The 14,841-nt window shown below is 51.2% G+C and overlaps 1 protein-coding gene across 2 annotated transcripts in view; it reads right to left on the reverse strand.

The window, feature by feature from the left end:
* LOC142250330 (uncharacterized) overlaps nt 1-14,841 on the reverse strand; it is a 51,305-nt gene that overhangs the window by 25,509 nt on the left and 10,955 nt on the right. For both annotated transcript variants that reach the window (XM_075322474.1, XM_075322473.1), the window contains exons 2-3: nt 11,299-11,364; nt 10,668-10,724 (exon numbers count right to left, since the gene is read on the reverse strand). In XM_075322474.1, the coding sequence (XP_075178589.1) occupies nt 10,668-10,724; nt 11,299-11,364 (123 nt within the window). The remainder of the gene's footprint in view (nt 1-10,667; nt 10,725-11,298; nt 11,365-14,841) is intronic.

Raw genomic sequence — 14,841 nt, forward strand, 5'->3', positions numbered from 1 at the left:
CCACAGCTCCTCTCTGCAGACCTCCCGGGTCTTCTGCAGCACATCTCGACATTATGCCCTTAAAATAAATAGCAGAATGATTATAATGCTCCTAAATATAAATATATGACCTACGCTGTGCGCCTGAATAAATAATTGCCCCTCACTGTGCTCCCTGCACAAAATGACCCACACAATGTCATTCTTATGGTACATGGCCTCTTCTTTCAGTACTGGGCCCCCTCTTCACACCGTCCTCTACATTGTGTACCCACTATACTTCCAAATGTCTATACTGTGCCCCCTCCTCACACTCCCCCTCCTGAGCTGTGCCCTCACAATGTCCCCCATGCAATCCCCTCTCTATACTGCCCTCACCCTCAGTACCAAAATCACTGAAAGTGCACCTCAGTCTCACATTCCCCCTCCTCAGCATACTGTGCCCTCCATACTGTGCCCTCACACTGGCCACCATGCTGCCCCTTCTCTATACTGCCTACCTCCTTCACTATACAGTCACTATACCGCACCTCAGTCTCACATTCCCCCTCCTCAGCATACTGTGTCCTCCATACTGTGCCCTCACACTGGCCACCATGCTGCCCCTTCTCTATACTGCCTACCTCCTTCACTATACAGTCACTATACCGCACCTCAGTCTCACATTCCCCCTCCTCAGCATACTGTGTCCTCACACTGGCCACCATGCTGCCCCTTCTCTATACTGCCTACCTCCTTCACTATACAGTCACTATACCGCACCTCAGTCTCACATTCCCCCTCTTCAGCATACTGTGCCCTCCATACTGTGCCCTCACACTGGCCACCATGCTGCCCCTTCTCTATACTGCCTACCTCCTTCACTATACAGTCACTATACCGCACCTCAGTCTCACATTCCCCCTCCTCAGCATACTGTGCCTCCATACTGTGCCCTCACACTGGCCACCATGCTGCCCCTTCTCTATACTGCCTACCTCCTTCACTATACAGTCACTATACCGCACCTCAGTCTCACATTCCCCCTCCTCAGCATACTGTGCCCTCCATACTGTGCCCTCACACTGGCCACCATGCCGCCCCTTCTCTATACTGCCTACCTCCTTCACTATACAGTCACTATACCGCACCTCAGTCTCACATTCCCCCTCCTCAGCATACTGTGCCCTCCATACTGTGCCCTCACACTGGCCACCATGCCGCCCCTTCTCTATACTGCCTACCTCCTTCATTATACAGTCACTATACCGCACCTCAGTCTCACATTCCCCCTCCTCAGCATACTGTGCCTCCATACTGTGCCCTCACACTGGCCACCATGCCGCCCCTTCTCTATACTGCCTACCTCCTTCATTATACAGTCACTATACCGCACCTCGGTCTCACATTCCCCCTCCTCAGCATACTGTGCCTCCATACTGTGCCCTCACACTGGCCACCATGCTGACCCTTCTCTATACTGCCTACCTCCTTCACTATACAGTCACTATACCGCACGTCAGTCTCACATTCCCCCTCCTCAGCATACTGTGCCCTCCATACTGTGCCCTCACACTGGCCACCATGCTGCCCCTTCTCTATACTGCCTACCTCCTTCACTATCCAGTCACCATACTGCACCTCAGTCTCACATTCCCCCTCCTCAGCATACTGTGACCTCCATACTGTGTCCTCACACTGGCCACCATGCTGACCCTTCTCTATACTGCCTACCTCCTTCACTATACAGTCACTATACCGCACCTCAGTCTCACATTCCCCCTCCTCAGCATACTGTGCCTCCATACTGTGCCCTCACACTGGCCACCATGCCGCCCCTTCTCTATACTGCCTACCTCCTTCACTATACAGTCACTATACCGCACCTCGGTCTCACATTCCCCCTCCTCAGCATACTGTGCCTCCATACTGTGCCCTCACACTGGCCACCATGCTGACCCTTCTCTATACTGCCTACCTCCTTCACTATACAGTCACTATACCGCACGTCAGTCTCACATTCCCCCTCCTCAGCATACTGTGCCCTCCATACTGTGCCCTCACACTGGCCACCATGCTGCCCCTTCTCTATACTGCCTACCTCCTTCACTATCCAGTCACCATACTGCACCTCAGTCTCACATTCCCCCTCCTCAGCATACTGTGACCTCCATACTGTGTCCTCACACTGGCCACCATGCTGACCCTTCTCTATACTGCCTACCTCCTTCACTATACAGTCACTATACCGCACCTCAGTCTCACATTCCCCCTCCTCAGCATACTGTGCCTCCATACTGTGCCCTCACACTGGCCACCATGCTGACCCTTCTCTATACTGCCTACCTCCTTCACTATACAGTCACTATACCGCACGTCAGTCTCACATTCCCCCTCCTCAGCATACTGTGCCCTCCATACTGTGCCCTCACACTGGCCACCATGCTGACCCTTCTCTATACTGCCTACCTCCTTCACTATACAGTCACTATACCGCACCTCAGTCTCACATTCCCCCTCCTCAGCATACTGTGCCTCCATACTGTGCCCTCACACTGGCCACCATGCTGACCCTTCTCTATACTGTCTACCTCCTTCACTATACAGTCACTATACCGCACCTCAGTCTCACATTCCCCCTCCTCAGCATACTGTGCCCTCCATACTGTGCCCTCACACTGGCCACCATGCTGACCCTTCTCTATACTGCCTACCTGCTTCACTATACAGTCACTGTACCGCACCTCAGTCTCACATTCCCCCTCCTCAGCATACTGTGCCTCCATACTGTGCCCTCACACTGGCCACCATGCTGACCCTTCTCTATACTGCCTACCTCTTTCACTATACAGTCACTATACCGCACCTCAGTCTCACATTCCCCCTCCTCAGCATACTCTGACCTCCATACTGTGTCCTCACACTGGCCACCATGCTGCCCCTTCTCTATACTGCCTACCTCCTTCACTATCCAGTCACCATACTGCACCTCAGTCTCACATTCCCCCTCCTCAGCATACTGTGACCTCCATACTGTGTCCTCACACTGGCCACCATGCTGACCCTTCTCTATACTGCCTACCTCCTTCACTATACAGTCACTATACCGCACCTCAGTCTCACATTCCCCCTCCTCAGCATACTGTGCCTCCATACTGTGCCCTCACACTGGCCACCATGCTGACCCTTCTCTATACTGCCTACCTCCTTCACTATACAGTCACTATACCGCACCTCAGTCTCACATTCCCCCTCCTCAGCATACTGTGCCTCCATACTGTGCCCTCACACTGGCCACCATGCTGACCCTTCTCTATACTGTCTACCTCCTTCACTATACAGTCACTATACCGCACCTCAGTCTCACATTCCCCCTCCTCAGCATACTGTGCCCTCCATACTGTGCCCTCACACTGGCCACCATGCTGACCCTTCTCTATACTGCCTACCTGCTTCACTATACAGTCACTGTACCGCACCTCAGTCTCACATTCCCCCTCCTCAGCATACTGTGCCTCCATACTGTGCCCTCACACTGGCCACCATGCTGACCCTTCTCTATACTGCCTACCTCCTTCACTATAGTCACTATACCGCACCTCAGTCTCACATTCCCCCTCCTCAGCATACTGTGACCTCCATACTGTGTCCTCACACTGGCCACCATGCTGCCCCTTCTCTATACTGCCTACCTCCTTCACTATCCAGTCACCATACTGCACCTCAGTCTCACATTCCCCCTCCTCAGCATACTGTGACCTCCATACTGTGTCCTCACACTGGCCACCATGCTGACCCTTCTCTATACTGCCTACCTCCTTCACTATTCAGTCACTATACCGCACCTCAGTCTCACATTCCCCCTCCTCAGCATACTGTGCCTCCATACTGTGCCCTCACACTGGCCACCATGCTGACCCTTCTCTATACTGTCTACCTCCTTCACTATACAGTCACTATACCGCACCTCAGTCTCACATTCCCCCTCCTCAGCATACTGTGCCCTCCATACTGTGCCCTCACACTGGCCACCATGCTGACCCTTCTCTATACTGCCTACCTGCTTCACTATACAGTCACTGTACCGCACCTCAGTCTCACATTCCCCCTCCTCAGCATACTGTGCCTCCATACTGTGCCCTCACACTGGCCACCATGCTGACCCTTCTCTATACTGCCTACCTCTTTCACTATACAGTCACTATACCGCACCTCAGTCTCACATTCCCCCTCCTCAGCATACTCTGACCTCCATACTGTGTCCTCACACTGGCCACCATGCTGCCCCTTCTCTATACTGCCTACCTCCTTCACTATCCAGTCACCATACTGCACCTCAGTCTCACATTCCCCCTCCTCAGCATACTGTGACCTCCATACTGTGTCCTCACACTGGCCACCATGCTGACCCTTCTCTATACTGCCTACCTCCTTCACTATACAGTCACTATACCGCACCTCAGTCTCACATTCCCCCTCCTCAGCATACTGTGCCTCCATACTGTGCCCTCACACTGGCCACCATGCTGACCCTTCTCTATACTGCCTACCTCCTTCACTATACAGTCACTATACCGCACCTCAGTCTCACATTCCCCCTCCTCAGCATACTGTGCCTCCATACTGTGCCCTCACACTGGCCACCATGCTGACCCTTCTCTATACTGTCTACCTCCTTCACTATACAGTCACTATACCGCACCTCAGTCTCACATTCCCCCTCCTCAGCATACTGTGCCCTCCATACTGTGCCCTCACACTGGCCACCATGCTGACCCTTCTCTATACTGCCTACCTGCTTCACTATACAGTCACTGTACCGCACCTCAGTCTCACATTCCCCCTCCTCAGCATACTGTGCCTCCATACTGTGCCCTCACACTGGCCACCATGCTGACCCTTCTCTATACTGCCTACCTCCTTCACTATACAGTCACTATACCGCACCTCAGTCTCACATTCCCCCTCCTCAGCATACTGTGACCTCCATACTGTGTCCTCACACTGGCCACCATGCTGCCCCTTCTCTATACTGCCTACCTCCTTCACTATCCAGTCACCATACTGCACCTCAGTCTCACATTCCCCCTCCTCAGCATACTGTGACCTCCATACTGTGTCCTCACACTGGCCACCATGCTGACCCTTCTCTATACTGCCTACCTCCTTCACTATTCAGTCACTATACCGCACCTCAGTCTCACATTCCCCCTCCTCAGCATACTGTGACCTCCATACTGTGTCCTCACACTGGCCACCATGCTGCCCCTTCTCTATACTGCCTACCTCGTTCACTATCCAGTCACCATACTGCACCTCAGTCTCACATTCCCCCTCCTCAGCATACTGTGACCTCCATACTGTGTCCTCACACTGGCCACCATGCTGACCCTTCTCTATACTGCCTACCTCCTTCACTATACAGTCACTATACCGCACCTCAGTCTCACATTCCCCCTCCTCAGCATACTGTGACCTCCATACTGTGTCCTCACACTGGCCACCATGCCGCCCCTTCTCTATACTACCTACCTCCTTCACTATACAGTCACTATACCGCACCTCAGTCTCACATTCCCCCTCCTCAGCATACTGTGCCCTCCATACTGTGCCCTCACACTGGCCACCATGCTGACCCTTCTCTATACTGTCTACCTCCTTCACTATACAGTCACTATACCGCACCTCAGTCTCACATTCCCCCTCCTCAGCATACTGTGTCCTCCATACTGTGCCCTCACACTGGCCACCATGCCGCCCCTTCTCTATACTACCTACCTCCTTCACTATACAGTCACTATACCGCACCTCAGTCTCACATTCCCCCTCCTCAGCATACTGTGCCCTCCATACTGTGCCCTCACACTGCCCACCATGCTGACCCTTCTCTATACTGTCTACCTCCTTCACTATCCAGTCACCATACTGCACCTCAGTCTCACATTCCCCCTCCTCAGCATACTGTGACCTCCATACTGTGTCCTCACACTGGCCACCATGCTGACCCTTCTCTATACTGCCTACCTCCTTCACTATACAGTCACTATACCGCACCTCAGTCTCACATTCCCCCTCCTCAGCATACTGTGCCCTCCATACTGTGTCCTCACACTGGCCACCATGCCGCCCCTTCTCTATACTACCTACCTCCTTCACTATACAGTCACTATACCGCACCTCAGTCTCACATTCCCCCTCCTCAGCATACTGTGCCCTCCATACTGTGCCCTCACACTGGCCACCATGCTGACCCTTCTCTATACTGCCTACCTCCTTCACTATACAGTCACTATACCGCACCTCAGTCTCACATTCCCCCTCCTCAGCATACTGTGCCCTCCATACTGTGCCCTCACACTGGCCACCATGCTGACCCTTCTCTATACTGCCTACCTCCTTCACTATACAGTCACTATACCGCACCTCAGTCTCACATTCCCCCTCCTCAGCATACTGTGCCCTCCATACTGTGCCCTCACACTGGCCACCATGCTGACCCTTCTCTATACTGCCTACCTCCTTCACTATACAGTCACTATACCGCACCTCAGTCTCACATTCCCCCTCCTCAGCATACTGTGCCCTCCATACTGTGCCCTCACACTGGCCACCATGCCGCCCCTTCTCTATACTGTCTACCTCCTTCACTATACAGTCACTATACCGCACCTCAGTCTCACATTCCCCCAGCTCAGCATACTGTGCCCTCACACTGGCCACCATGCCGCCCCTTCTCTATACTTCTTATCCCCCCCCCCCCCACTACCCAGGCTCTATACTATGCCCCTCACACTTTTCTCCACCAATACTCTCCACTTACAATATTCTCCCACCATACTGCTGCCTCACACTTTTTAATGGTGCCCCCCTGATTGCCGTGCAGGGGAACATATGCCGCATGCCCCCCAAAGGTACGCCCCTGTACAGTGTACAGGAGAATACATGACTGTTACACAATATACTGTGATACAGACACCAGATGTTATACAATATACACATTATTATATACCATCTGATGTGTGTACACAGTATATCCCACTGCTCTGTACACTGGATGTGATATACCATGTGCACAGATATACAATGCCCTGCACTGATCACACATGGGCCTACAGGACAGGACCTCACATATTCTATATGTAATATGGGCCATATAGTGTAATGTGTGCTGCAGGCTCAGATGTGATCAGTGCAGGATTCTGTGTAGTGATGTTTGTGCTGGAGATCAGTGTGAGTTATTGCAGGGGAGGGATGAGGCCGATGACCCGGCACTGACAGCCCGACCTGATCTGCAGCAGAGCACACTCCTGCAATAACTCACACTGATAGCAGAGTGGCCGCTGACACTATGGAATCCGGTCTGGAGTTATCAGCGGCGTCCTGCTCCCTCCTCACTGCAGTCTCCTGCCCGGCCGGCACCATGATTAATGACCTCATACTTACCAGGATCCACTGAGACCTCCGGTCCTCCCACAAGCTCCTCTACGGCAGGAAGAAACAGCAGCGCGGTGACGTCATCCTGGCAGACGCAGCCCACATAGCGTACAGTGGGCGTGTCTGCAGTACAGTGATGGCCGGGATTGAAATACCTTAAAGGTACAGTGCGGTCTTGAACCACTGCGACATTAATAAAATGGCGGACACACAGATGGTGGTGGGGGCCCCCTCAGAGGCTCTTGTGGTGGGGGCCCCTGGGCTGAAGCCCCGTCTGCCCCGCCTATAATCCGGCCCTGGCAGAGTGTCGTCCTCATCGGGGGTTTCCACCTGACTGCAGAGTGTCGTCCTCATCGGGGGTTTCCACCTGACTGCAGAGTGTCGTCCTCATCGGGGGTCTCCACCTGACTGCAGAGTGTCGTCCTCATCGGGGGTTTCCACCTGACTGCAGAGTGTCGTCCTCATCGGCGGTCTCCACCTGACTGCAGAGTGTCGTCCTCATCGGGGGTCTCCACCTGACTGCAGAGTGTCGTCCTCATCGGGGGTCTCCACCTGACTGCAGAGTGTCGTCCTCATCAGGGGTCTCCACCTGACTGCAGAGTGTCGTCCTCATCGGGGGTCTCCACCTGACTGCAGAGTGTCGTCCTCATCGGGGGTCTCCACCTGACTGCAGAGTGTCGTCCTCATCGGGGGTTTCCACGTGACTGCAGAGTGTCGTCCTCATCGGGGGTCTCCACCTGACTGCAGAGTGTCGTCCTCATTGAGCGTCTTCACCTGACTGCAGAGTGTCGTCCTCATCGGGGGTCTCCACCTGACTGCAGAGTGTCGTCCTCATCGGCGGTCTCCACCTGACTGCAGAGTGTCGTCCTCATCGGGGGTCTCCACCTGACTGCAGAGTGTCGTCCTCATCGGGGGTTTCCACCTGACTGCAGAGTGTCGTCCTCATCGGGGGTTTCCACCTGACTGCAGAGTGTCGTCCTCATCAGGGTCTTCACCTGACTGCAGAGTGTCGTCCTCATCGGGGGTTTCCACCTGACTGCAGAGTGTCGTCCTCATCGGGGGTTTCCACCTGTCTGCAGAGTGTCGTCCTCATCGGGGGTCTCCACCTGACTGCAGAGTGTCGTCCTCATCGGGGGTTTCCACCTGACTGCAGAGTGTCGTCCTCATCGGGGGTCTCCACCTGACTGCAGAGTGTCGTCCTCATCGGGGGTTTCCACCTGACTGCAGAGTGTCGTCCTCATCGGGGGTCTCCACCTGACTGCAGAGTGTCGTCCTCATCAGGGGTCTCCACCTGACTGCAGAGTGTCGTCCTCATCAGGGGTCTCCACCTGACTGCAGAGTGTCGTCCTCATCAGGGGTCTCCACCTGTCTGCAGAGTGTCGTCCTCATCAGGGTCTTCACCTGACTGCAGAGTGTCGTCCTCATTGAGCGTCTTCACCTGACTGCAGAGTGTCATCCTCATCGGGGGTTTCCACCTGACTGCAGAGTGTCGTCCTCATCGGGGGTTTCCACCTGACTGCAGAGTGTCGTCCTCATCGGGGGTTTCCACCTGACTGCAGAGCATTGTCCTCATCGGGGGTCTCCAGTTGACTGCAGAGTGTCGTCCTCATCGGGGGTTTCCACCTGACTGCAGAGCATTGTCCTCATCGGGGGTCTCCAGTTGACTGCAGAGTGTCGTCCTCATCGGGGGTTTCCACCTGACTGCAGAGTGTCGTCCTCATCGGGGGTCTCCACCTGACTGCAGAGTGTCGTCCTCATCGGGGGTTTCCACCTGACTGCAGAGTGTCGTCCTCATCGGGGGTTTCCACCTGACTGCAGAGCATTGTCCTCATCGGGGGTCTCCAGTTGACTGCAGAGTGTCGTCCTCATCGGGGGTTTCCACCTGACTGCAGAGCATTGTCCTCATCGGGGGTCTCCAGTTGACTGCAGAGTGTCGTCCTCATCGGGGGTTTCCACCTGACTGCAGAGCATTGTCCTCATCGGGGGTCTCCAGTTGACTGCAGAGTGTCGTCCTCATCGGGGGTTTCCACCTGACTGCAGAGCATTGTCCTCATCGGGGGTCTCCAGTTGACTGAAGAGCTTCGTTGTAACCGACTTGAGTAGGTAAATGCTCACATTTGATGGCATCTGACACGTTAGAGAAGTTTGTCTTCACGGATGAACCCCGGTTTTCACTGTACAGGTCAGATGGTGGTCACACCAGATACTGACTGGTTTTCTGACCTCTCTGTTCTCCCCCAATACTGTAAAACTGCACATTTTAGAGTGGCCTTTTTATTGTGGCTAGGCTAAGGCACACCTGTGGAATAATCAGTCAGGCTAAGGCACAGCTGTGCAATAATCATTCAGCCTAAAGCACACCTGTGCAATAATCACTCAGCCTAAGGCACACCTGTGCAATAATCATTCAGCCTAAGGCACACCTGTGCAATAATCAATCAGCCTAAGGCACACCTGTGCAATAATCAATGAGTCTAAGGCACACCTGTCTGTCTATCTATCTATCTATTTATCTATGTATCTATCTATCTATCTATCTATCTATCTATCTATCTATCTATCTATCTATCTATCTATCTATCATTCCTGCCTGGAGTATATAAGGTGACATATATAATGAGGAGATACAAGCCTTGATTTGCAGGAAGGAGGCACTGACTCCCCGCGCAGGTCGCCTCTTGTTTCTTAATCCTTCTTGCTATTTCTTCTTTCGTGTCTGCCAGACTTTCTAGTATCAGATATCGCTGACACCAGTAACTTCAGGAACAAAACTACACAGGGACCTGCAGTATACACAGGGACCTACAGTATACACAGGGACCTACAGTATACACAGGGACCTACAATATACACAGGGACCTACAGTATACACAGGGACCTACAGTATACACAGGGACCTACAGTATACACAGGGACCTACAATATACACAGGGACCTACAGTATACACAGGGACCTACAGTATACACAGGGACCTACAGTATACACAGGGACCTACAGTATACACAGGGACCTGCAGTATAGGCCTCGCGCACAGGTCTCTGCAGAATTGTCATTGACTTTGCTGGTATAACGATAGACGTGCAGATTTGTAACAAAACTGCACCAAAAAATGCATCAAAAACACAGTGTGCACACAGCCTTAAGGTGCGGAGAAGTAGGTAATGAGGAATGGGAATTATAAATTAGGGGAGGGGGTGCATTTAATAATTGGGACCCTAAAGATCAAGGACCTCCTGGAATTAAAAGTAGAGAAGGTAAATCCCTGCACACTCACCTGTAGGGAGCACGGATGGCGGCTTCTGTGTGGGGATTGTAGGGATTGTGGCTAGAACTGGGTAGAAATAATACAGAACATTAGAGACGAGGTGGGCCTTAGGACCCTCATCTATTGATGAGAGTAGAGAGGAGCTACAGCGTTAGGCTGCTTTCACACATCAGTTTTTTTGCCATCAGGCACAATCCGGCAAAATCATGAAAAAACAGATCCGGCGTCTGTTGCCTCCGGATCCATTTTTTCCCCCATAGACTTGCGTTCCATCCGGCTTTCGCCGGATCCGGCAAAATTTGCTTGTCCGGCGGCCGGATGGAACATTGAAGTGAACGTTTTTTGTCTCCGGCGAAAAAACGGTTCGCGTCGGATCCGGCGCCGTATGGCGTTTTTATAATGGAAGCCTATGGATGCTGGTTCCGGCATCATCCGTCTGATGCCAGAATCCGGCGCCGGTTTCCGTTTTTTTTAAACATGAGCATGCTCAGTATCAAAACGGATCCTTCAAAAAACGGAAGAAACGGATAGAAAAAACTGATGCAACTGATCTGTTTTTTCGCCGGATCCTTCGCGTCAGTTTTTTTGCTGGCTTTTGCCTGATGGCAAAAAACTGATGTGTGAAACCGGCCTTACTCACCTTCTCCGTTGTGTATATTTGTAGGAAAAGCTTGTGGAGGTTTCGGATTATCGACCGGCGCAGGGTCTGAAAATACAAAGTAGGGATAATTACAGCGTCTGTATACCACTATATACCCATACTGTCCCCACCCACAAGTATACAGAGAAATCGAAGCAGAAGGTGCTTAAGTGGATGAAACATGTCACTGCAAATGTCAACCTTTCCTCCCGTAAAACCTGCTATCTCATGGATGGTGCCCTTCAGGCCTCCAAGTCAGCACTGAACAATCAATCCATGGACTCTACAAGAACTATGAAGGTGTCTGCACATTAGCCAAACTTTCCAAACATCTGGATCCAACGATGGGACAGTTAAACAATTTGAAGGGCTCTCCGAGAGGTGGAGAATTTTCCCAAGGATATAGATACAGTTCAATTTAATCTTGGAGCAGGGAGCAGACAGGTCCCCTCTCCATCATTCAGTCTTAATGAAGCTTGAAGGACTTGCAGGCCAAATGACTGGCAACAGAGAACAGCTCGTAGCAGAGAAGCAGGACACTCCTGCAACTGAGATGTTTGTGTATGGGCATCATACTGTGTGTGGGAATATTGGAGGCATCATACTGTGTGTGGGAATATTGGGGGCATCATACTGTGTGTGGGAATATTGGAGGAATCATACTGTGTGTGGGAATATTGGAGGCATCATACTGTGTGTGGGAATATTGGAGGCATCATACTGTGTGTGGGAATATTGGAGGCATCATACTGTGTGTGGGAATATTGGAGGAATCATACTGTGTGTGGGAATATTGGAGGCATCATACTGTGTGTAGGAATATTGGAGGCATCATACTGTGTGTGGGAATATTGGAGGAATCATACTGTGTGTGGAAACATTGGAGGCATCATACTGTGTGTGGGAATATTGGAGGAATCATACCGTGTGTGGGAATATTGGAGGCATCATACTGTGTGTGGGAATATTGGGGGCATCATACTGTGTGTGGGAATATTGGAGGAATCATACTGTGTGTGGGAATATTGGAGGAATCATACTGTGTGTGGGAATATTGGAGGCATCATACTGTGTGTGGGAATATTGGAGGCATCATACTGTGTGTGGGAATATTGGAGGCATCATACTGTGTGTGGGAATATTGGAGGCATCATACTGTGTGTGGGAATATTGGGGGCATCATACTGTGTGTGGGAATATTGGGGGCATCATACTGTGTGTGGGAATATTGGAGGAATCATACTGTGTGTGGGAATATTGGAGGAATCATACTGTGTGTGGGAATATTGGAGGCATCATACTGTGTGTGGGAATATTGGAGGCATCATACTGTGTGTGGGAATATTGGAGGAATCATACTGTGTGTGGGAATATTGGAGGAATCATACTGTGTGTGGGAATATTGGAGGCATCATACTGTGTGTGGGAATATTGGAGGCATCATACTGTGTGTGGGAATATTGGGGGCATCATACTGTGTGTGGGAATATTGGGGGCATCATACTGTGTGTGGGAATATTGGAGGAATCATACTGTGTGTGGGAATATTGGAGGAATCATACTGTGTGTGGGAATATTGGAGGCATCATACTGTGTGTGGGAATATTGGAGGCATCATACTGTGTGTGGGAATATTGGAGGAATCATACTGTGTGTGGGAATATTGGAGGAATCATACTGTGTGTGGGAACATTGGAGGCATCATACTGTGTGTGGGAATATTGGAGGAATCATACTGTGTGTGGGAATATTGGAGACATCATACTGTGTGTGGGAATATTGGAGGAATCATACTGTGTGTGGGAATATTGGAGGCATCATACTGTGTGTGGGAACATTGAGGACATCATACTATGTGGGGGAATATTGGAGGCATCATACTGTGTGTGGGAACATTGGATGCATCATACTGTGTGTGGGAATATTGGAGGCATCATACTGTGTGTGGGAATATTGGGGGCATCATACTGTGTGTGGGAATATTGGAGGCATCATACTGTGTGTGGGAATATTGGAGGCATCATACTGTGTGTGGGAATATTGGAGGCATCATACTGTGTGTGGGAATATTGGGGGCATCATACTGTGTGGGGGTATATTGGAGGCATCATACTGTGTGTGGGAATATTGGAGGCATCATACTGTGTGTGGGAATATTGGAGGCATCATACTATGTGTGGGGGATTATTGGGGGCATCATACTATGTGGGGGAACACTGGGGGCATCATACTGTGTGGGGGAACATTGAGGACATCATACTGTGTGTGGGAACATTGGAGGCATCATACTGTGTGTGGGGGAACATTGGGTGCATCATACTGTGTGTGGGAACATTAGGGCATTATACTGTGTGTGGGAACATTGGAGGCATTATACTGTGTGGAGGAATATTGGTGGCATCATACTGTGTGGAGGAATATTGGTGGCATCATACTGTGTTGGGGAGCATTGAGGGCATCATACTGTGTGGGGAATATTGGTGGCATCATACTGTGTGGGGGAAACATTGGAGGCATCATACTCTCTAGAAGAACATTGGGGGCATCTTACTCTGTGGGGAACATTGGGGACATCATACTGTCGGGGAACATTCAGGGCATCATACTCTGTAGGAGAACATTGGGGACATCATATTGTGGGGCAGAACTTTGGGGGCATCATACTCTGTAGTAGAACATTGGGGCATCATACTGTCGGGGAACATTCAGGGCATCATACTATGTGGGGGAACATTGGGGGTATCATACTGTGTGGGGGAACATTGGGGGTCTCATACTGTGTGGGAACATTTGGGGCATCATAATCTGTAGGAGAGCATTGGAGGCACCATACTGTGTGGGAACATTGGGGGCATCATAATCTGTAGGAGAGCATTGGAGGCACCATACTGTGTGGGAACATTGGGGGCATCATAATCTGTAGGAGAGCATTGGAGGCACCATAATGTGTGGGAACATTGGGGGCATCATAATCTGTAGGAGAGCATTGGAGGCACCATAATGTGTGGGAACATTGGGGGCATCATAATCTGTAGGAGAGCATTGGAGGCACCATACTGTGTGGGGGAACATTGGGGGCATAATACTTTGTGTGAGGGATTGTACTTGGCATCTTATTGTGTGGGTGGACTGATGGTGCATCATACTGTCTGTTATTGAGTGTACTGTGGAGCCATTATTTTGTGTGTGTGAGGGGGTAGGGGCATAATACATTTTAGGTGTGTGTGAGATATTGTGGGGTATGATAATTGAGGGGGGACACTGTGGTTATCATGCTGTGCGTGCTTGGATGTGGGGGCATCATACTACATTTGGATGTGGGGGCATCATTCTGTGGGGGCATTATACTTTAAGGGGGGAGGGGGTCACATTTTTGGCCATGAAAGGGGTATTGTACCGTATGGCGACACTAATGGATATCAGAAGTGGCTTAGCATACCATGTCATGTGTCTTTTTTTCCTGTCTTTCAAAGTTGGCAATGGACAAAGTGTCTGGAAACAACTACAGTTCTATCCTCCTACACACATATAGCGAGTCTACTG

The sequence above is a fragment of the Anomaloglossus baeobatrachus genome, chromosome 9 (genome assembly GCF_048569485.1).
Source record: "Anomaloglossus baeobatrachus isolate aAnoBae1 chromosome 9, aAnoBae1.hap1, whole genome shotgun sequence".
NCBI classification, from domain to species: Eukaryota; Metazoa; Chordata; class Amphibia; order Anura; family Aromobatidae; genus Anomaloglossus; species Anomaloglossus baeobatrachus.